We start from the raw sequence: 22,530 nt of genomic DNA on the forward strand, positions 1-22,530 counted from the left end.
TGTCCTGTGGTTCCAACATATCAAGATGATGCTTATCAAAAAGGGAGAAAAGTCTGAGGCCAGCAGAACTTCTCTAAACAGGAAGAATTAAGGTCCAGTGAAAACACTGGGATGTGGCATGAGCAGCATCTCAGCACCTCTCCTGAATCTGTCAAACCAAAATAGGGAAAAAGTGCCCTCTTAACTTGCCTTTTTCTTAGTTTCTCTTCTAAGCATTTGCTATTTGTTCCAGCAAGAGTTATAGTACTAAGGTAGATGGATCTTTGGTTAGACTCAGTTCTTTAGAAAGCTCAGTGGTCTGGGAGACCTCCTGAGAGCTCCTCCACTCTGAGTTATCCTATGAGCCTAACTGCTGGGTCTCAGTGAAAGTATAAAGGGATCCCAGGTAAAGTGATGAGGTAGGAGTTTGGTCACATTACCCGGGGTAAAACACAGTGAACCCCTGCAAATCTGCAGGACAAGCTAAACCTTGGCCTTAAGCAGTTAAGCTGGCAGCCCCATTTGCCCTTGCTTCTGCCTCTCAGGAAGCCTTTTCTTCAGGAGAATTTCTTCTTACAACTCGCAGCCCCGTTTGTTTTGCAGGGTGAGTTTCCCTGAATGGCTGTGGGAGAATGCCCACCCCAGGGGCAATACTGTGTCTCTTGGGATAAGGCATTGCCTTGTGTATGGCTGGAGTGCCCAGAGATCTCTGACATTTCGGTGCAAATTCCCAGTTAATTTGATGTGTTAATTTCCAAGCCCTGAATTGTGAAGGATGCTTGATAGTTTTGCCTTGCTGCTGAACTTCACCAGTACTGGGTTTTTTCTATGAACTTAACATTCTGGGAGTAGAGGGCTGGCTTGTTTTTCTTATCATTTCTTCTACTGACATTTTTTATTTAGCATTTTGAATATTTTTAGCTGGAACCTGTGCTGTTCTCTTCCATCTTGTTAGCCTTTCAAGAAGCTCTTTCAGCTCCAATAGAATATTCATTGATTTTCATTACAGTAGAAGGAAAAAGAGAGGAAAAAAGAGGCTCTCTTGCTCTCCTCTCTCTTTTCTCCTCCTGCCTGGATTATCTGGGGAGTAACTGCAGCTTTGAGAGCACATTATAAGTCAGTTCATCTCTTAGACTACTTTGCTTACACAATCTTGAACCTGAGCAGTTGATTAACTTCCTCTCTCTGAACAGATACAGTGTTTTATAAGACTCCTATTAAGCTGGCTAAAAGAATGCACCGTGGGGCCTTTTCTCTTTTATCAGCAGTCACCAAACATTTGTCTTTCGTATTGTATTACAGTGTAGTAGCCGCGAATTTCACTCTCGACTGTGTGGGATTCCATGGCAAAATAGGGAAATGAGCCATTGGGGGAAGGTAAAAAGTCAGCATAAATCAAAAGAAAGTCTGGCTCCATTTGTATTTACAAGGAATTAATTGGTTTTAATTTCCTGTGCTTTGCACAATAATCTGTGTAATTCAAAACTTCTGCTCTTTCCCAAATTCCATCCCTGTGCCTGTCAGGGTGGGGGGGTTGCCATCAGGCACATGCATGTAGGGAGAGTGAGAAAAAGAAAGGGTGAGCCCTACCATCTGAAACAGCGCAAAGCTTTTCATAAATCCTGTAAACATGTCAGGAATAAGCAAATTGAGAGTGGCAAGCAGTTGTAGAACAGCCCAGTTCATACATTGTTCCAGTATCCGATAGCAGATTTTATCTCATGTTTGAAATATAATATTTTCTTTCTGGTAGAAATCTTTAACTCCCTTTTTCTGAGTTGTTTTTGCAATCAGATAAGCCCTTGAAAAAGGGCTTTTGTTATTATTTGTTATTCTTATCATAATTCATTTATATTTCAAGAACATTCAGAGGTTTCATATGGGTGGATCCCATTTTGTTGTATGTAGTACAATCATACAAAGGCTAGAATTTGATTTACTGTGGACCTACAGTAATATATAGTTGCCCTTTCCAAGGTGCAGAGCAGAGATTAGAAGGTAAATAATACTTGTTCACGGCAGAGAATACCTCCAGGAGACATCAGGTCAGCTTTTCACCGCACTAGGACGGTTGCAGTCTGCCTTGAGCGTCCTTTGGTGTGTAACCGGTGGTGGGCAGTGACATGAGGCAGCTCTGAGCATCTGATGGCTCACCCACATTGCCTCTGCCCATGACAAAATAGTCATCTGACTTAAATGGGAACACTGGTGTCAAAACTGTGGTAGGCAAGATAGGCAGGAGACAGATGTTGTTTCCACAAGAAACAGTAAAAAGGATTTACACAAAACAAAAATACTTGAATAAGAGTTAGGCCAGGGCATGATGGATAACACTGCTACTGCATTGCTATGGGAGTTTCTGCTGCCATGAACAGCTTTAGGAGAGCTTCAGTGGGACATTGGCAGTCAGGACATCTGCAGAAAGAGCTCAGAGGCTTCAGGGCTGTCACTGAATGATAAGATTTCTCATCTCAACCTTATATGGTTTGGTTTCAGCGTGATCTCCACACCCTGTTGACCCTTCACTGAAATGAATTCTGCTGGCACAGAAATGATTTAAAAATAGATACCAGTGCTATTTCCTAGTGTCCGTGGGAGTTTTTGCGGGGGTTCTGCAGTGGAAAAACAAAATGGCTGTTGACATTATTCCATTGGAATAAATACATTTTTCTGAAATGGATGTGGTGGTGATGAAAGCACCAGACTGAAGTAGGGCATGTCCCCAGAAAGCAGGTGTGCCCCGACAACACCTGATGAAGTTTCCCTGTAACACTCTGCTATGTCCTGACAAAACATTTCAACCCTGACCTAGCGGAACAGGTTTTTGAGGGAAGAGGAGAGTTTAGCCTCTGTAGCATCTTCAGGTTTCTTAGCAGGGAGAAGTTAATTAAGCTCAATTCAGCCAAAATGTTTGGAAGCAGCTCAGGATCCACCAGCTTGTTTGTCGGTAGGAGATAATGGGAGACCAGGTCTTTAAAATCAACAAATTGCTGAATTAATTGTGGAGTCCCACAACTAGCAGCTGTTTTGCAGAGAACAGAGCACTGTGAAGTGCTATGAACATTTGCTAGATGTTGTCCTAAAGGCCCAGACATCACTTGTGCGCTCTCAGACTCTAACTCAGCCTTTATCTCAGCTTTTAGGTTCAATTTGCACAAAATTAACCAGCCTAGCGATTGTAAAGTGGCCTGCTTAGAGCCTTATGCTTTTGGACTTCCCCTCTTTAGTACCTCATGAACTGTCCCTGAATGTCCCTCCAACGTGGAGGCTAGAGGCAACTCCTGGTGAGAGTAACCTGGCAGTTGCTTAGCCTCTTCCAAGTGCACCCAGTAGAAGACAGTGGACTTTTTCATCTGTGAGGCAGACCTTCAGCAGCAGCTCTTATAGCAGCCTGGCCACTTGTTGGAGTAATATGCATTACTCAGCAGAGGACCATCATGTAAAGAAACCCGGCAGCAGGTCACTCTGCTGCTATTTTACCACTGCCACATGACCTACTTTAGGATCAGGATGGCCACATTTAGAAAGATTTAATTTCTTTCTACTCCATAAACACCACTATTTTTAAACACAGCACTTACAAAAGTCAGTCATGCTCGTTCAGCATCTGCCTGTTCCCCAGAGTGGCACAGACTCACAGACTTTTCTTCACAGGCAGGAATATATCTGTCTTGCCAAGCCCTGTTCACCTCCTGGTCTGTTTTGGTGGAAACGTTTCCACCATAACCGCTGTCAGTAATTTTGTCCAGTGATTCATTTCCTTCATAATTAAAATTGCATGATTAAAACATTTGTGTCTCAAAACATTGCTAGATTGATCTTAAAATAAAAAATCTGAAAGATTAGCTCACGGGGCGGTGGGGGGGGGAACCCTACATAACTTTATTAAAATAAAACATAGCTGTGAAAGGTGCATGGATTGATCTAACCCTTTGGATCTGACCTTATGCTAGTTGCTTATTTAGTTGCTGCAGCATTGGTTTTATTCACCAAGTATTACGAAGTACTGCAAATAGCTTGGGAACATACGGCTTTGAGTAACCCATCCAAACATAACAGCTGGCAGAATTCAGAGCAGAAACAAACCCACGTGAAGACTCAACACTTGGAAGTGGTGAAGTGTAAAATTAATAGCTGGTCTTCAGCCTGCCTTGGACATCTTGAGGACCTCTTATGTCTGAGCTGTATCTCTCAAAAGTCCACCTTGAAGGGCTTTTTCCTGAGTAAATAAGAGTTAGGGCTTTGGAAAATATCTTTTGGAGACTTAAATGCTCTTCTGTCTCCATAGGGCACTGGGGTAATACAAAGAAGCTGTAAATGGAGGTGAAATCTTTCCCCCATATGGCACCAGCTTCATTATCGTTGGATGACATTTTTTGTATTGGCACTTCTGTGTAATAAGAATGATAACAACATTTAGTGAGTCTTTTTCTGGTTAGCCCGATTTGAAATGTGCTGAATTACTTCAGAGCAGTGGAGTCAAACAACATAGGATGCAAGAGAGGCAGGGGAATGCAGAGCACTGCCACGAGCGAGCTTTGCCCTCAGAACTTGCTTCATGAGGAAGAAAGCAAGTAGTGAGAATCAGACATTTACCTTCCAGGACATTTCTGCACTCTTTGTTCTAAAAATTGTTATTTTGATGCAAATTCTACGAGCCAACATCCACTCATCCATAAAGTGAGCACAGAAATGATTCAGTTTGTTCTGGTTAAGCACTTGAACAAGGCTGTCGCTGGACTCTTCTCTTTTTTTAAACTCCCATCTCTTCTAAAAGCATTATGTAGGTCTCGATCTCACTACTAAAGAATTTCTGTGTCGAAAGGTTAAGCAGATATTTGTTTGAATTTGTGTTCTTTGGAGAAATAGCATGTCCACCTCCTCCCTCCTTAAAGGGCACTGGAAAGGCTAATTGCTCAGGCAGGGATCCAATGTCACAACAACTCCCAGTGATATCAGCCCTGGATTAGGTCTCAATATTGGCCTTGCTCACCTTTGCTATGTCTGCTGACTTAATTGGAGACCAACCGTTCTCCTGAGTCAGGGAGAGGCTTCAGGCCTTTGGAAGACTACAAAGGACTTAGCTTTTGCTAGAGGTTTCATGAGGACAGCGCTCAAATGTCGTGAGTGGTGCTTTAAGACACAGACAGCGAGACTCAGGGCCTGCATCTGCAGCTTGAAAAGGGCAAAAGGGGCATCACTTCTGATGCTGGACATGTCAAACTCAGCTGCGCACTGACGCAGGACCCAGCCTTGCCTGTGGTGAAGAGCCTGGGACTGTGTGATTGGGAGTGCTCTGAAAACACAACATGCAGGCATTCCCAGAAGTTTTAACGAGCACTCACCAGCCATATAAAACTTTATGGTAAATCAGATCATCAGCATCTAGTTTTTGTGTAGTGTCTCTTGTGTTGTTTACCTGAGACATAGAACTCAATCCTCCTCTCTTCTTCGCCGATCTTGTTTGAAGCCACACAGTAATAGATTCCTGATGCACTGCTGTTTTCCATAGTTAGTGTGCTCACAATCTGCCAAGCAAAGAGAGAAAAAGTAAAGGTTTTGAGTGTAGTGTAGGCTTAGCAGAGAGGCTTGAGAGTAGTGGATAAATGTGTGTTTTACAGTAGAAAAACAGTTAGCAAAGGAGTTTCTAGTCGTGAGTGAAGATCACAAACAGACAAGTGCCTCTATTAGGTTTTTGGTCTCTCATCTCACGTCACCTCAGCCCAGTTAATTCTCTTCCCTCCTCATTCCTAAACCTTCCAATTCTTTTCTTCCTGTCTCCCCCGTGAAAAACAGGGTTCCCCTTTGACACACTGCCAAGGTCTTTGTGTGACAACATCAGCAAAATCTAAAGCGAAGGACCTGGAAGATTCATCTAAGACACTGGAAATGAAGGCCCACATCCACCTGTTTTCTTTTCTGCTTTTCAGTCATGGTTTCCATGCATAACAGGACACCTACATTTGCATGGGAAGCAGGTCATTCATATGGATGTGGTATAAAGAATATTGCAGGATTTTGCTTTGCTATAACCCCAGAGAAGGGAGGGAGGGCTGTGGCCCCTTTGGGCTCCAGCTCACTCTTATAAACTGTGCTTGGAAGCCCCTTGATGCCATAACCTTTCCTCAGAGCCTTACCAGAACTTGTGCTCTGGAGAAGCTGCCTGTGCTAAGACACTTGGCAAGTGCAGAAAGAAAGGGAGGATCATGAAGGAGAAGGAAGGAACACTTGTCCTGAGCTTCAGCACATGGAAAAAGGAAGTGGTTCAGTTACTCATGGGGCTGAACTCAAACACATCCTTAAGAACTTGTGTTCCTTAGACATCCTAAGCCCTTTCTTCTGCATAGGGCCTTCTTAATGAGGAGCCAGCCATAAGGCACTCCCCTGTCCCTGTCAGGATGCAACATCATGAGCTCATGGAGGACTATCCACAGGTTGTGGCTTTAATTATTTCTAGTACTTCCTTTGGACTGCTAGCAAGAAATCAGGGTCTAACCCATGAAGACAGTTCTTGCAAGATTACTTTGCTTCCCCTGCAGCCATTCACCTGAGGAACTCTGAGCCCTCACATTTGGAACAAATATCACTTTCTTTGCTGTTCTCTCTAAAGACTTTGAGAATCAAAACTTATATAACACCCTCTGGCCCTTTGTCCTTATCTCCAGAGAGCGCTTTGAAGTGCACAAAAGCATCTCTGGACTTTCTTTTTAATATCCTAAACTAAACTCACACAAGACATTCCTTTACTCCTCATAAGGCTGCACTAAAGAGTGTGTCTATAGCTGTGTGGGATGTATTTTCGGAGAGTTATTTAAGATTTTCTGAGCTTTGGCACTTTAAATCCTGTAGGGAAATGAATTTCAAAGGTTTTGATCCCACGTGCATTTTACATTCTAATGGGGACCATTTTCAGCAGAATAATGGGTAAGAGGAAAAATACCTACTTTTCATGGGCACCACAGAAATTAACCAACAATAGGGACAAACGAAATTTAGGGGTGAAAACAGGAGACCAGTAAACCCAGCTCCCTCTGGTGTCCACCAAAGAAAGAGCTGTGCAGTTCTGATTTATTTCTGATGTGAAAATAGCTCTAACTTGGATATAAAATCACCCAGAGAAGCAGTCTGCTCCTCCTCCTCTTTCTATTCCTGTAGCAGTGGGCCTAATGCCACAGGTTGTTAACAGGCACATGTTCAGAGCACTACCCCTGACTTTAAGCAGTAGACACTGCCTTTTGAATTACTGCTGAATCAGGACCAAGATCTTTCTTCTCATGATTACTGGATCTTAGAATTTTATATTTGGGAATAGAAAAAGCCAATATAAATGTACGTGCTGAGGACAGAAGGGGATAAATTTGGACAGCTCTTTAAGAGCTATTAGTCTTGCTAAGTGACGGCTCTAGATGGGAAGTCAAGGATAATACTGTAGGGCCAGTTAAAATCATAAAGGGGAATGTAATTATCCATTTTGGAATATGTCAAAGTGTTAGGGGTGACACTGTGACCCTTCTAAAAACTGATGCAATGCCTCAAGCTACATTTGGTGGCCCAGAGGTAAATGCACACATACGCTCATGAACACACACAGATGCTAATGTCTCTAACTACGTAACTCAAGAAAAGTCTGACATGGCAGTAGGAAAAAAAAGAGCAAATAGCTATACTGAGACCTCATCTTAGCTAATCTCAATTGTGTCTATATGTGAAGGTGAAAAATATGTTAAAATGGTAGTCTGGGACTATCTGGACAATCTGGGGACAAATTCTTGGGAAAAATTTACTAGGGAAAGAGAGAAAGTAATTTTTTGTTTGTACGCTCAACATCACTGTCACGCACTTGGATACCAGTTTGCTACAACCTGAGCACAACAGATAATGCACTTCACCATCTTGTGGTAGAACTAGCACCTCCCAGAGTCCTCCAAAATGTGACTTTTAAAGCAGCAGCATCCAGCAGAGAAATATATGTGATTTCAGAGCTGGAAATGAAGGATTTTGAGTGATTTTCTTGTAATAAGATGAATCCCTTGCAATCACTATGCGTCAGCTTTTCACTCTAGCTGTGTGCTCCTGGGTAAATCCCTGAGATTGGGAGTTCAATTATCTTTCCAGCAACTTAAATAAAGTTCTCAGCTGCCAAACTAACCTAATCCTGGTTTAGTCCTCAACAGGGTGATGCTTTGGAACACTAACATGCCATACCAAAGGGCATCCAAATCCTCCTTCCCTCTGTAAGACTACATAGTTTTGTCTTTTACCAAAAGGAACCTGAAAGAAACATTTAGGAAGCCAGCAGTGGTATCTGCTTTTTGAAGTGTCTGTAGATCAAGGATATCCTGTTGAAATCAGTCAAGGAGATCCCATTGAAAAGTAACCCCTATTAATCCAGGTGTTAAACCCCATAGTATTCACAATGCTGATGTTTTGGCAGTTGTTCATCACCTGTTACTGTAGGCAACGCAAGTTGAACAAACTTGAAAATTTGAAATTTGTCTGTACTTGGTCATAGTGGCAGGTAGGGATAAGGATTTTGTTCTTCTAAATGCCATCCCTATACTTTCAGTGCAACCATTTCAAGGAAAGTCTGCAAAAAGAAGTTGAATGAGAAAATGGTTTGAACTCGAGCAACCAAACATAGGAATATTTTCCTATTATTAACAGTGAAAACTGCCTGCAGAGTTCTCTCTCAGTGGAGTGGCACAGTCCCAGTGTTCGGGACCTTTAGTACAGAGTGGAAAAAATTCTGAGGAGATAATCTACTTTGTGTGCTTAGTCCATGCACCTGGCAGAGTATTTTCCATTCCTGGAATCAGAGCCAGGATAGAAAAGTTAGAGACATGTTGGCATTCGCCACATCTAGACTCATGAAATTACAGAACGACCTTAGCTGCGCGGGACCGCTGGTGGTCTCCTGCCTGATCTCTTACTCAAAGCAGGGCTCACATCAAAGCTGTTTCTCATGCCTTCTACTCAGAAAACTCTGCTCCCGGACAGAGCACAGCACTTTCTGCGAAGTAATGCTGCTGATGTGAAATCTGCAATTGCCTTGAAACATTGTATCTCTTCAGTGTAATTACTATTCATGAACTTCATTACTGTTCATTTACAGCCTGGAAGTTTGCACTTTTTAGTTTACCTTTTCCTCCATGTCCTAGTCAAGAGCAGTTCAGACTAAATGACACGTTAACCCTTGCCAATGTACTCCAGCCACAAGTGGTAGCACAAACTATGTGGCTGTTCAGTCCTTAGCTTCTGTGCAGACTGCGCTGGAACCAATGGTAATTAGTAACAAATTATTGGCATGCAATGTCTAGACATCTTCCTAGTGGGAGCTGGACTGAGATCCTGCGAGTTCAGGGCATACCAAATACCAAACACCCTTCGGACCAGTTTTGATTGCCTGTGCTGAATCTGGAAGTAAAGGGCTCCATTTCCTATTACTTAACCTAAAGGCCACCCAATACTGTGAGCCCAAAGAAGGGATTATTAGCTAATAAATAATTACTATGAAAGAATAAACTAAGTTTAAAACTCAATAAGAAAAGAAATAAAATGACTGATCTCTGAAGAACAGCTATGACAAGTAAATAGACATTTCTGCTGGGAAAACTCATAATGGAATAGTTCAATAAAGTCCATATGTCTTGCACTGTAATGTTCCTGAACTGATAAAAACAAGCTATTTTAGAAGCAGCCAAATAACATTCCACAGCAATGTACCATGAGTGTTTTAAGACATCTTGTAGTAAGGACAGAGCAGCAAGACCTTTTTTTAAGCTGGAGCCAGCATGAATTAATCTATCTTGTTATTCCTTGCTTTCTCTTTCCTTTGTCTAATCCCTCCCTCCAATGGCTTTAGTTAATTCTTCTCTCTTTCACTTCGTTAGCTATATGTGGGCGAGGATGAGGAGTAGAAAAAGTGGGTGGAAAACTTCTCAGCTGTCTAACTCTGGCAGAGCTGGGGTGGAGGTTGCTAGAGGGATTTGTAATTATAGGAACTTCACCAGAGACCCCGCAAAGAAAATATTCAGCTAGCTCCCAATCCATCTACTTGAATGGCAGAGAATAACACTTATTTTTATAGCCTGACAATTCTGATCTATGCTCTTAGTTCATTCATTCAAAACATGCTAAAGGATGGACTGAGGACAAGTTACAAGAGAAGTCTGTGAGTTGACGGAGAACTTCTAGGGTTTGCTCTCATCTCTGGCAGTGGGTGTTTCTCTCCCTGTAAAAGGAGAGCAATCATTGCCTTCCTCACAGGGTATGGCAGAGCTGACGGTAGTACCATGTGATCAGGAAAGGCACTGGACAGGGCAGGAAACTGGGGAAAACCAGAGATTTGAGGTGCCTCTGGAGGAACTGGTATACAGTTCTAGTATGGATGGACTGATCACTCTCTGGCCCTAGGGCAGGTGGGTAGGTGCTGGCTAGTCATCAGCAGTTACCACCCCCATGCTTCTTCCTTGCACCCGGTGATTGCAGCTAATGAATTTAACAGGGCAGGGAAGACAGAGGGCCGTTTCTTATGTCCCTGCTGCTAGCCAGGCTCTCTCAAGAAGACCTGCCAAGGACAGCGTAGTAGTCCATGTGCCCCTGTGCTTGGGTAGTGCCTGAAACATCTGGGCTAGTCTCCCACAGAGTGGATGCTTTGTTCAAAAACCCAGCCACGTGACTCTTCACCTTCCTTGCCAGAGACTAAAGTGACAAGGCTTGTGGGAGCTCACTGAAACGGGCACCCACACAGGGGGACAGATTTAAACAGCCCTATTGAGTTGCTCACATACTTTTCACCAAACGCATCCCGCTAGTCTAATGTAGTATGTTTGTTCCTTCAGGAGGTTTAAACCTGGCATTTTTGGGTCAATTTTCTTGAGTGGTTATGAATTTCACCAGCAAAAGAGATATACGAGTTTCATTGCAGAAACATCCATATGGCCAGGCTGCTCTCTCATATATACATGAAAGGGAGAAAAGAGATGAAAAGAAATTCCCAGTGAGGACTGAATTATGTATGGATCTTGCTATTCTTTTCTGCCATGTCCTGTTCTCCCAAGCTCAGACCAGTACGTTCAGTTTACTAACAGGAGAGGAAATAAAATAGCAATCTAGCTTCTCGCAACTTGAAGAGGAAATTCAGGCAATTCAGGCAATCATGGGTGTTTCACCTGGTGTTAAAAAGCTGTCTTCAGAGGTAGCTACTCAGTAGTATAAATCACAAAGTGAAAAGTTCAATATTGACTCAAAACCACCGGGAAAATTAAACTAGCACGATGCAATGGCCTCAACCACTATTTGACAGAAACTTCAGTGAAGTACATCATAACGTTAAGGATAACCACATGCTTTTCTTTAGGAATGAGACTCAGTCTTTAGAAGACAGGAGGGGGTGAAATTCACTTCTTTATCTGTGGAATAATAATGGAATAATCATGATGATGAAGATGACAAGAGACCTCCATTTTACATGCCACTTTTGTAAATAGACGTCTAAAGATCTTCATGTGATCAAAGATCACACCAAGCATCAGTGGTCTGCTGGAAAAATCCTTGCTTGCTGCCCTGCAAGCTAGCTTTTGAGCAAGATTCTTGATCTGGCAATTTCTGGGCGTTTGTTCCCATATTCTTAGCAGCTCTAAAAAGTTAATGCATTTTTTCGTATGCCGCTGAACCAGCATGTATTGCTACAGTTCATTGAGGGTGAACTCTAGAGATGCTGAGAAATCTTAGAGACTAGGTAAATTCCACCCTCTGCTCTGAGACTCCAGCTATCATTGGGCAGGCTCAAATCACACAGGAAAAATAACCAATCTCAGCTAATCCCAGCATCATAACACAGTCAATAAAAGCCACACTCAGTCAGACTCCAACATCTTTATTATTTCATCTGGCTAGACAATGCAGATGAATTACTTGCTAGGACATGGTGGGAATGGATTGGGCTGTTTCCTGTCTATTCCATTTCTGGTGGGAATAACGACTGATAAAACACAAGGAAAAGTCTGAAGGCTATGAGTTTTCATCAGTGTCTTTTTTTGAATTATATTGTAGTATCTGAAGACTCCACTCAACACAGATAGCCTTGGACTTCAGAAAGGGGGAAGGAGAGGAATCGTCTGCTAATCTAAGCAGGGAGACAGTGCTGAAACCTGAGATTCATAAAATCTAGTTTTATTAATTTGAATAAATCTTAATCAGGACATAAAAATTATTAGAAAACACCTCAGAATGTGTTTTCAACCAGTGGATCAGCAGGAGATGAAACTAATGAATATACTATAAATTGTAAATTATGTAACTTGTAAAGAAGTATTTTTATGAAACTTTAATAATGAAATACGTAAAAGCTTAAGTTAAAGGGTTGCAGGCTCAGCTTTTGAACATGTCTAAAAAATGAACACTTCAGGATGCCTGGAGTCTCTAGAAAGAGCAGAGATGGCTGCGCAGGGCAGAGCGAGGAGCAGCCTCGGGGCTGTTTGTGCTACTCAAGGTGTGAGCAGCCGCAAAGCTCTTGGGGAACAAGAGGAGTCCTTTTGAGGACTGCCTGGTCCTTGTACTGAGGTTCCCTCATGGTCCTTATCTCCACTAAGCAGTTGTGTCTCCCTTCTCCTAGCACTCCAGTGTCCACTGTGTTTTACAGGCAGGAAACTGAGGCACATGGTGATGTCAGGACTGACCTGTGGGTAGGTGCTATGGTGTCCTCTGTGGGAGTGGAGCACTATTTCTCCTCTGATTGCTGTACCTGGAGATTGCTGTACCTTTTCTTTCTAGGGGAAAGCTGGGAAGTCCCTAATCATGCACCAGCATAGACTGAGGATGTATATGGAGTGTCCCACTGGATCCAGGAGCTCTGTGGCACTCCTAAAACACCTCATTCAGAGACTGCAGCCAAGTCCCGTCTTAAGTCCAGTAGCAGACTAAAATTTCACCCAGTTGCATATTTGCCTCAGCAAAGTTGGTAAAACAAGAAATGGGAGTGGTGTACATATGCATAAAACAAACTAAAATGTTTCTAGTTTTGTGTTGTTGAGGTGTCTTACTATCCCAGCATGTGGGACAATTCAGCAACCAACAGATATTTTCTGAGTCACAGCCATTGTGAAACCCTTCACTTTTATATGGGGACTAATATAACTTTAAGACTGATCATCAGATACATACTAAGCTCTTGGACACCAGATCATCTATTTAGACAGACTATATGGAGAGAAACAGTAGCCATGAGAGCTGCAAAACTCTTGTCAGTCCATGCAGCAACCAGAAAGTCTTAGAAAAGTCACCAAACTCCATTTTTCACAAGTAAGTTGCACTTTGTAGGTAGTTGCTTTTACCTAAGATCTAAAATTCTTAGAGAATAGATTAAAAACTGAGGTTAAGGGGCACTATGCTGACTAAATAAATCCAATTTATAAATATCTTCCAACAAGGGGAAAACTCAGGAATGAAATGTGAACACTGATTTTCTCCTTCCCAGCCCAACCTCCATGTTTTCAGAGCTCTGTTTTAGATTATGTTTAGAGCTGGAAAGTCTCCATGAGAAAGAGCAGATGGCTAAGGCACTGATCCTGCCAGATGCTGATTTAGTCTGGACCCAATCCAGAAGAGCACTTTAGCTTTGTGCTTAACTTTAAGCATGGGAGTAGCCCAAGAATTATCATATGCTTAAAGGTATACCAGGATACAAACTGCAGCATTCAGCACCTTGCAGGATTAGGCACTAAACTATCTGGAGCATCCACCTCGAAACCTGTAGCTGCAAAACCACTCCTAAAGTTACAAACCTTCGTAAGAGCAACAGGGGTAAAACAACCGTTTGAGCCAGACCACAGCATCTTCTCCAAGGCAGAGCCAGAAGTTTGTGAATCTAGAGCAGAACAGCCGAAGCAATTTCTCAAGGATTACCATGGATGTGTGTAAACAGTATCACTCGGTATCACCACAGGTAACCGGGAGGCATTTAACAGATAATTCATGGCTGGGATCTTTGCAGCTCATGCAAGAAGTGTGCTCCCGGTGCTGTTTGGAAGGGGAAGCAGACTGGGAAGTGTAGAAAGAAGGAGGTCTTCCCACCTTCATTGGCACGGTAACATGGTTCGCAACCCAAATGGGTAAAGAAATGCTGACAACTCCAGCCGAAACAGGCAGGTACTGCAGGCGCTTACACACTCTGAAAATCAGGCCAGCTATCTCTGGCCACCGCAGGCCTCTTAAATTACACAGCTGTTTAACTCTGGCTACTGGGAGAGTAGGCAAGATTGGGCAGTACGAAGTGCTCTCTAAGTGCTAAGCATTTTAATGAACTTGGAGCCCTTATCAGTTGTGTGCGCTTCACAGGACCCCTCTTGCACTGAACCAGTCTTACACTCTCTCAAGACTGAGGGAGACAGGGAGGTTTTTGACCCAGAAGTCTTTGGAGAGTTTTAAACAGGGTATGTGACATCATTGCCAGAATCCCGGCATTTATAAACAGCAGAGATCTGAAAATGATCCCAGGGCTGTGGAATTTAAAGCATGCTAACAACCCGCAGCAGCTTGGGAACTGCGGGGAGAGAGCTCCGTGTGAGGCAGCGTCCCCTCCATAAAGCCCGCTGCTATTCCATGACATCATTGCTCAGATTTTCATCAGACACATACCTTTCTTTTATCCCCGTGCTTCATGGTTATGTTTTCAATGCTTCTGATCTTGTTGCCTATGAACATGTTCTCCTGAACCACAATTTTTTGCCCATCGGGGTTGCATCTGGAGGTAGAAAAGCAAAGGTGGTGTTCAAGAACCTGACTCACTGCAGATAACCCAGGGAGGCATTATTAAAGAGAGAGAATGTCATGCTTAGACAATAGTCTTAGGTCTTAAAAACTCCTAAAAGCTATTGCTGCTGGAGATTGTTACCTCTTCGTGAAACTACTGTATTCCTGCATCGCAACATTTCAAAATTGTTTACAGAACACCTTGACAGAGGTAGACAAAGGTCAGTGTATGACCAGCAAGGAAATCCCAAACTTTCTGAAGATTGAAAATAGAAAATACTGGACAACTAATCAAATCACGTGAGTTTAATCTGGCTAATATGAGTTGTACTCCAGCTCAGTGCAGCTGTGGCTTTTTAAGTGCTCTTTTAGCACTTGCAGTGCATGTCAAAATTCAAAATGCCAGTCACTCAAAACTGTGGGGAGGTGAATGTTGCTGAGCGTGTCTGTCTATCTGCTCAGCTTTCCAACATGAAGTGCAGGCTGAGGGAGTAGAATGGATAAATAGTGGGATAACAATAGCAGAAGGCTCCTTTAATACTGCATATTCCCCAGAAGATAACCATATCTCAGTCAGTTATCAGTCTTCAGTTTTGAATTACAGGCAAAGAGCAGTGTATGTAGCATGTCATGCGGAAAGGCGTATCTGCACCATCCAAGGCAAAAGTCTTTTCTATCTTCTTTAACTGCAACCCTTGGAATAAATGAGCAGAGACACAGGCCTTCTCATGCTTAGGAGCGCAAAGGCTTCAGCAAGGCTAGAGCTCCAGGCATCCTGGCTGAGGGTGCTGCCAGCTGTGCAGCTCGAGGAAGCCTTTCATTTTAAAGTTGCCAGTTCAGCTCCAGTCCAGCAAGCTGGGTGTTACGCACTGTAACTCCGTGACGGCAAGTTAGTGAAGTCAGTTCAGTTCCACAGCTAGCTGCAATTGCACCTTGCACAAGTCATCACAGTGCACGACAGGAAAGTGTCTTTATGGCCTCCTCCGCCTCACAGAGGCACCGCACTTCCCATGGCCGGTCCCGGCGGCCTCTGAGCCCACCGTAGCAGATTAGGTTTAAAGGAGGTAAAATGAATGTGGACTTCTATAGGTGATGACCAAGGGCCAATGCTGCAGAAAACTAACCCATAAATCAGCCGTGCATTTGCCAAATCCGCACAAGACGCATGGGTAACACCCTGGGTCAAGGGAGGGTTTATAGCTCTCAAAAGAGCCTAATTAGAAGATGTCTTGAGTGACTTCCTGCAAGGCACAATTCTGTCTTGAGGATGAAGGGAAAAAACTCAAAGGAAGCAAATCACATCACAGCTATAAGGAACAATGATAGTGTTTTGGGATTCAAAGTGCAGTAGTGAGGAGGGGGGAGAAAAAGAGAGAGAGAGAGGAAGTGAGACAACAGAAGGAAATGGGGTCTGTGTCATTTCCCACAGGAATCCTCCTACAGCTTCTGCTGGAACAAGATAAGGCTGCCTCGGAGGCCAGAAGAGGTAGACACCACTCTGCAATTGTATTTAAATTGATAAGATCAGGGAGTCAGAGAGCTGGAACAAGGGTTATACAAGGTCTTTTGCCACCAGGTCACTGGTTTGAATCTGGCTTAATTCAGCATTCATGACCAATTCTCTCTCCCTAGATAGAAGGTCTGGAAATGATTTCAGGTCATTCTGTGGCTTTCCTACAGAATGCATAACCTGTTTCCTTATGGTTTTTCCATTCTGCTCTTGCTGAATGCCTCCGAAGCAGCAGCTTGTATGCCTTCTGCTGACCTGTGATGCCAACAGCCCTACCTAAGCCTGCAAATCTCTGCCGTTTTATTCCTGCAGAAGCAGTGTAACTACCTAAATGAGGTAACGGGCTACTTCCCTTGTGGAGGGGCACAAGGCCACTTTTTAGACCCAGCCTCAGACTAGATCACCCAACATCACTGCAACTGCTGCAGCAGAGAACCTGGGAAAGGAGCGTCTCTGTGATTTTTCCCTGTCTCATGACTTGCCATTCACAGCATTTGGAAACGCACTGGAAGGGTCAGAAAATAAGGAACCATCCAGCAATTTTCTCTCTTGCTTCCTAGACCTGCCTTCATTTTTTTATGGATGGAAGACCCGACTTCAGCCCTCTTATTGCAGGGAAGAGTTGAAGTGCAGTCAGAAATGTTATACATGGCTCCTGTATGTCCCCTGGGGCTACCAGGGAAAGTATTCAGACCTCATCCAAGACGTCTCTCTATAGAACACTCTGCTCATATAACAGCAGGAGCAAAGAAAACGTCTACTTGTAGAAGGCGAATCTCGAAAGGCATCATGTGTTTTAACTTGCCTCATTCCTCTTTGACAGTTCTGACCCAGTGACTTGCTCTGTGTCTTCACACCTCAGGCTGCCTCCAGACTTTAGCAAAGAAGCATCCTCAGGAAGGCATGATAGCCTGGTTACCTCTTCCAGCTTCTGCAACGCAGATGCTGCCACAGGAGCCCATGCTCAGTGTACACTAGTGAAGACAGCCCTTAGGAAGTGGCATAAATTCCATATGGCAACTAAATGAAGCCAAGCCTTTGGCAGGTTTGTCTGACAATAGCTCTTACAGGGGAAAAAAGTGTGTTACCTCTGCACAGAAAGCGCCTATCTGTTTCTTCTTGGTCAACCATGTAGGCTGTATCCACGAAATGTAAGAAAAGATCTTGGTAAGTCAGAGTGGCATTGCTGTTCAAGTTAAAGACAATTCAAGCCTGATCTTTAGTCACTTTAAACTGATTTGACACAATTCTGATAATATAGAAGGTGCTTGTAACTCCAAGAAGATCATACACAACTGGATGTCTGCTGGGTTCATAACCCTTGAGATCTTTAGGTGGGGAATCACAGCTTGTGATTTTAGACTAAGATAAATAAGATGTACTGGAAAGAAAAACTGACTTGAAACTACCAAACTATTTTGCAACATGTTCACCCATAGGAATGTCCACTTACAGCGTGTCTGTGAGGCTGCAGGGCTGCCACTTCCACTCGATCTTCGGGTCAGGATTCCCGCTTACGGTGCACTGGATTTTGTGTTTGCTTCTTAATTCCACCCGCTCAATCTTATCAAAATCAGTTTCCTTTTCGTAGATTTTGGGTCTCTCTAAAGAAAAAAAAAAAACAACAACAAAAAAAGCGCAAATGAGCAAATTTACATCCATGGTCATAGTCCTGTTTCCGTCAAAGGTTTTGAAACTTTTTGCTGTGATCACTAAGTGATGATTTAGTGACGCTACTGAAGTTGTAGGGAAATTACCAGCAGTGCTGAAAGTATACACTTGCAGAAACATGGGTATTAGTTGCGGTGTTTCAGAAAATACATTGAAATGCTACCACATGCATCCTAATTGCTTTCAAATGTTGTCATGGACCTGCTATACTTCTGGAAAATTTATGCTATGAAATGTCTTTTGGTCGGGGACTGCAGGGTCAGGCTGTTAGTCTACGTACCACAGGCAAAATAGCATTCGACTTCTGATGTCACCTCCTGAGAGGAACCTTATCAAACAGCTGCTGCTCTGCAATATTGTTACCATTGTGCAGGTTCTTCCCAGGGTTTTGGAAAAGAAGTCTTTTTGATCTGAAAACTTCGCTTTCCTTTTCTGTTTGTGTGTAACGTGCACTGGATGAAGGGGCGAAGAAAGCAAGGAAGAAGTGGTGGGGAGAAAACACTTGTAGAATAATGCCAAGAAATTCTCACCAACAGCCAGACCATTAAAAATGTCACTGCATTATTCGCATCTGGAGGGGTTGCAAGATCACACCCTTGGACTGGAAATCTCTCAAGAACAAACTTTTGTGTGACACTTTCAGGGCTGCTTGTTGCCAGCAGGAAAGAAATGCTTTGTCCCATCTACTTCCAGCTCCCACGGGAACATGTGAAAATGAGAAATAATACCAAAAAATCCCCAAAGTGAACTGAACTTTTCCTAACCTCGGAGAGGGTGGGTTTGAGTTTGGGGTGAAAGCACAGGCTCTTCCCTTATGCAGACAGCTCTGCCCATCCCTAGCCATATCTCTTTGTCTGCTTCTCATAACAGGAAATCAAACAGATTTATTGGTCGGGGTCCCTCTGTGGAACACCTCTGTGCAGCCAAGTGCGGCTGCTTTACGCTGAGGGCTTTTGACAAGTTGGGAAGTGAATGTAGATTAGATTTCTATTTTTCGGGTTAACTTATTTTTTCTGCTGTCAGGGAGGCCCCAGATATGTAAATATGAGCTACTGCCCACCTCATCAATCTTGAGCCCTTTCCCTCTTTTTTTAATAGCTTTTTTTCCCTTCCAGCCCTCTACTCTTACAAGAGGACTGACCAGGCTGATCCCGTGTCTCGGTGGGATCCTTGCTTTCCATTTCTCATGGCTGCCAGGTCAGACTCTGAAAGATCTTCTGACCTCATCATTGCCTGAAAATACATCAGCATTTCCTTCTCCGCCACATGAAAGGAGTATTGACTGTAGTTGGTTCAGCCGTATCCTAACTGCCATGCTATAGTAAAACATTAGCTGCTTTAAAGAACCTTCATTAGGTCCTGATTAACATTTCACTTGAAAAACCCAAATGACAGGCCCTGTTTGGTTTTGCTCTTGTGTTCCCTTTTGCTTTTTTCATCCCCTTTGGTTGAGTTTTGTTTCCCCACCTGCCTGCAGATGATGTTCTATCAGGCTCAAAAATCCACTCCTCTCTTCTTCGTCCCTTCAGACAGGGGGAGGGATTGTCTTTTCGTGAAGGAGAAGACGAAGAAGGGAGCAGACAGAAAAGTACTTCAGACTGTGGTTAGGGTCTCTCAAACTCACATCCTCATCTGTCACATGGACACAGGGTTTCCTGTGTCCACATCGCTCTGGGTTATGCAACGTATCGCTGATCAAGTGCTTTGAGATTTGTAAGCAATTCACAGGAAAAATTATTGGGACTAATGTTGAATTTCCCTGTAACTGGCATCTCATTTCCCATCAGTAAATTATTTCTGATCATAAAAATAATTTTGTAAAACCCCCTGGAGAGAGAAGCACATTTTTCATTATCTAGGACATTTTTCTTTTCAGTCTCAAATCCTGTGTTCAGCATGTCTGGACTGACCTCAAAAGCGTGATTTTCACTTGGAGAAAGAGACTCAAAGTTCAGTGTGAAAGGTTACTCAAGTGCTATGTGAAAGGTTACTCAAGTGTTACATTTTCTGGGCTGTAAGAACAAAGCTTTACACACTCAGGGAGGGAGACGGTATGCTTGTGTGGTTTTGTGTGTGTGAAAGAGTATGGGGGGACAAGCTTTGATTACAATCTTTTAATATCAGGAGATTTTTCTGTATTCTTGGTGAAATGATGAACACGTTGACTGTCATCTAAATTATCCTTCCAAAAAAGAAATAATAATTTTAACTTGATCTAATTCAAACAAGAACATACATGAGTGACGAATGAATTCTTAATTCCACAATTACTTTACTGCATGGCACTATTAAATATTACTTGAAACCTAAAATGAGTCAAAATGATTCATCAATTGAAATAATTATTATTTATGAGGCTTAAGCAATTATTTTCTTAAAACTTGAGGGGCTGGCTAAAAATGCCTCCCCATAATTTCTTTCACAGTGCCTTAGAGTTAGTGTGGGGTCGTAGCTAATTATGGGCATGACACTCAGAAATTGAAGCAATTTTTATAAGTGTCTCTCTCTTTTTCCCTGCAAAGGTTGTAATGGTGGTAGGTGTCATTCTGCAAATGACTCTCACTGCAGCGCTACCGCAGTGGGGACGAGGCCCTTCCACAGTTTTGAATGTGCCTTCTCTGTGCTTGTAAAGGTGTTGGCATTGGCCCCAGTGTGCTGCAGGCTTGTGATGTGGAATGTGGGGTACTCGTACAGGGGATATTTCTTGGGCTGAAAGCTTTCCAAACCTCTGCACACTGCCATGGCCGTTTCACCTCTTACCGTGCCCCCTGAAGGCAACTGAAGCTTTTCCGTTCACTTCGCTTGTGGCTGGGCCAAATCCTGTTTACAGAAGTTGCCTCTATCAGTGATGGAAACAAGTTAACTGGCTTCTGTGGTGGATACCGGCCTTTTAGATTTGCTCAGACTATAACTAGTTAGTTGGCTCATTGGGCTGGCATCTGCAGCAGTCTCGCCTGCGAAAGGCTCTCCACATTAGCATGATGAGGAGTTTTTAGCCTAAAGCCAGTGATTATCTAAGGTACACCTAGTAGTGTGTTTCTCAAATAACTCTTTCCCTTCTCCAAACGGTGCTTTGCTTTCTCTTTCATATTTGCTTACTCTAAGCAGCATGGTGGCTTATGCACAAACTCTTATCTTTGCTCATGTTTAGGTGTGAGGTAAGGCTTGGGGTACGAATCCATTTGTAAGCACTGCCAAAATCCAAGTATTTTTCTGGTTGCACCTTAAATTATGCAGCTGAAGTGTAGATTTCATCAACACATGTACGTTTGCATGTGTATTGCTGTTTTTTAAGCATGCAAAAAAAAAAAGCTGTTGGGAATGGAGAGCTTCAGCAGGCATTGGACTAATGGCAGTACAAAAGTTGAGTAAACAAGCAAGCTGCCTCTGCACAGCCCCTGCAGTGCACCTTGCCTCCTCCAGTAAGTGCAGTGCAGAGTCTTCCTTTCTCCTTGAAGCTCTGCACCTGTGCCGAGAGCTGACCTACAGCACCCTCTGCTATCCTAACCTTGGGCTCACTGAACCCCTTCCTACAGAGCCTTGCTCCCAACCAGCAGTCCTGCCTGCTACAGCAGTGCTGAACTGCAAGAGGAGATCTTTAAATACACTTCATTCCTGACCTAAAGTATCTTTCGCTATCCCACTTCTTGCTTCCCACTACCCCCCGCACCGACATCTGGCTGCTTACTTTCAGCCTCCGCCTCCCATCCCTTGGCCATTTCCCTCCCCAGGCTGAGTTTTCTCAAGCAGAAGCCAAACAAACCTTAAAAGCTTTCTTGTCTCTGGCTGCATTTGGAACGTGCAATGTTCAGATGGCTTTAAATGTATCGAAAGAAATGGGTTTTCGTCCTTGCTGCCTTAAAGTGTGATTGTATCCCCAACTCGCTTTGCAGAGGTGCAGTTGCTGGTGTGAGAGCTGACCTGAATAACTAAAGACTTCGCTGCTGCTGCACTGTGAAATGCAATCAAAAAGCAGTTCTGCTTACTGTAAATTTCAAATTGATCAGCATTATGTAACTCTCACTTTCTGGTGTTATCTTTAGTTTATGGCATTAGGAGCAAATAATATGTGCAAGGATTAGGACATTAACCCTCTGGCATTACCCCTTTTGCAAGAGACTCTTCTATCTCTAAATTCATTGCAGATGTTATGATGGGTTGCACACTTGTCACCCAAAGGAGCATCCAAATATAGAGGACAGCACATAGGAAGTTTCCCTGCCTTTTTTAGAGAAACTTTGCTTTACTTTCAGTGACCCCTGACTGAACTGCTATTTACATACCCTCCCCACTACCATTTAAACTGGGTTTCGAAAAATCTTTTCACATTAAGTACATCATTAAAGTAACATAGAGTGGTCCAGTGAAGCATTTAGTCTCAACCTTATGTACTTCGCTGGACATGGGGCTTCATTAAAACTATTGATAGAGAGGCAACTTGTTTTCTATTTATCCTTTCTGTTTCCCAAAAGCAAAAATAATTTGCACTTTAGAATCTTTCATCTCATGTTTGTATGGTACTTAATGGAAATAGAAGCTCTGCAAGTTGAGCTAGGTGAATATTCTGTATGGTAGATAGGAAACGTGTTAAGTTTGGACTAATCAAACAGTATGGGGAA

The 22,530-nt window shown here is 43.1% G+C and overlaps 1 protein-coding gene across 1 annotated transcript in view; it reads right to left on the bottom strand.

The window, feature by feature from the left end:
* LOC104257880 (vascular endothelial growth factor receptor kdr-like) overlaps positions 1–22,530 on the bottom strand; it is a 140,420-nt gene that overhangs the window by 45,349 nt on the left and 72,541 nt on the right. The window contains exons 10-12 of the mRNA XM_059824618.1: positions 17,694–17,844; positions 14,617–14,722; positions 5,399–5,507 (exon numbers count right to left, since the gene is read on the bottom strand). Coding sequence (XP_059680601.1) covers positions 5,399–5,507; positions 14,617–14,722; positions 17,694–17,844 — 366 coding nt within the window. The remainder of the gene's footprint in view (positions 1–5,398; positions 5,508–14,616; positions 14,723–17,693; positions 17,845–22,530) is intronic.

This window comes from Gavia stellata, chromosome 14 (assembly GCF_030936135.1).
Source record: "Gavia stellata isolate bGavSte3 chromosome 14, bGavSte3.hap2, whole genome shotgun sequence".
Classification (NCBI taxonomy): Eukaryota; Metazoa; Chordata; class Aves; order Gaviiformes; family Gaviidae; genus Gavia; species Gavia stellata.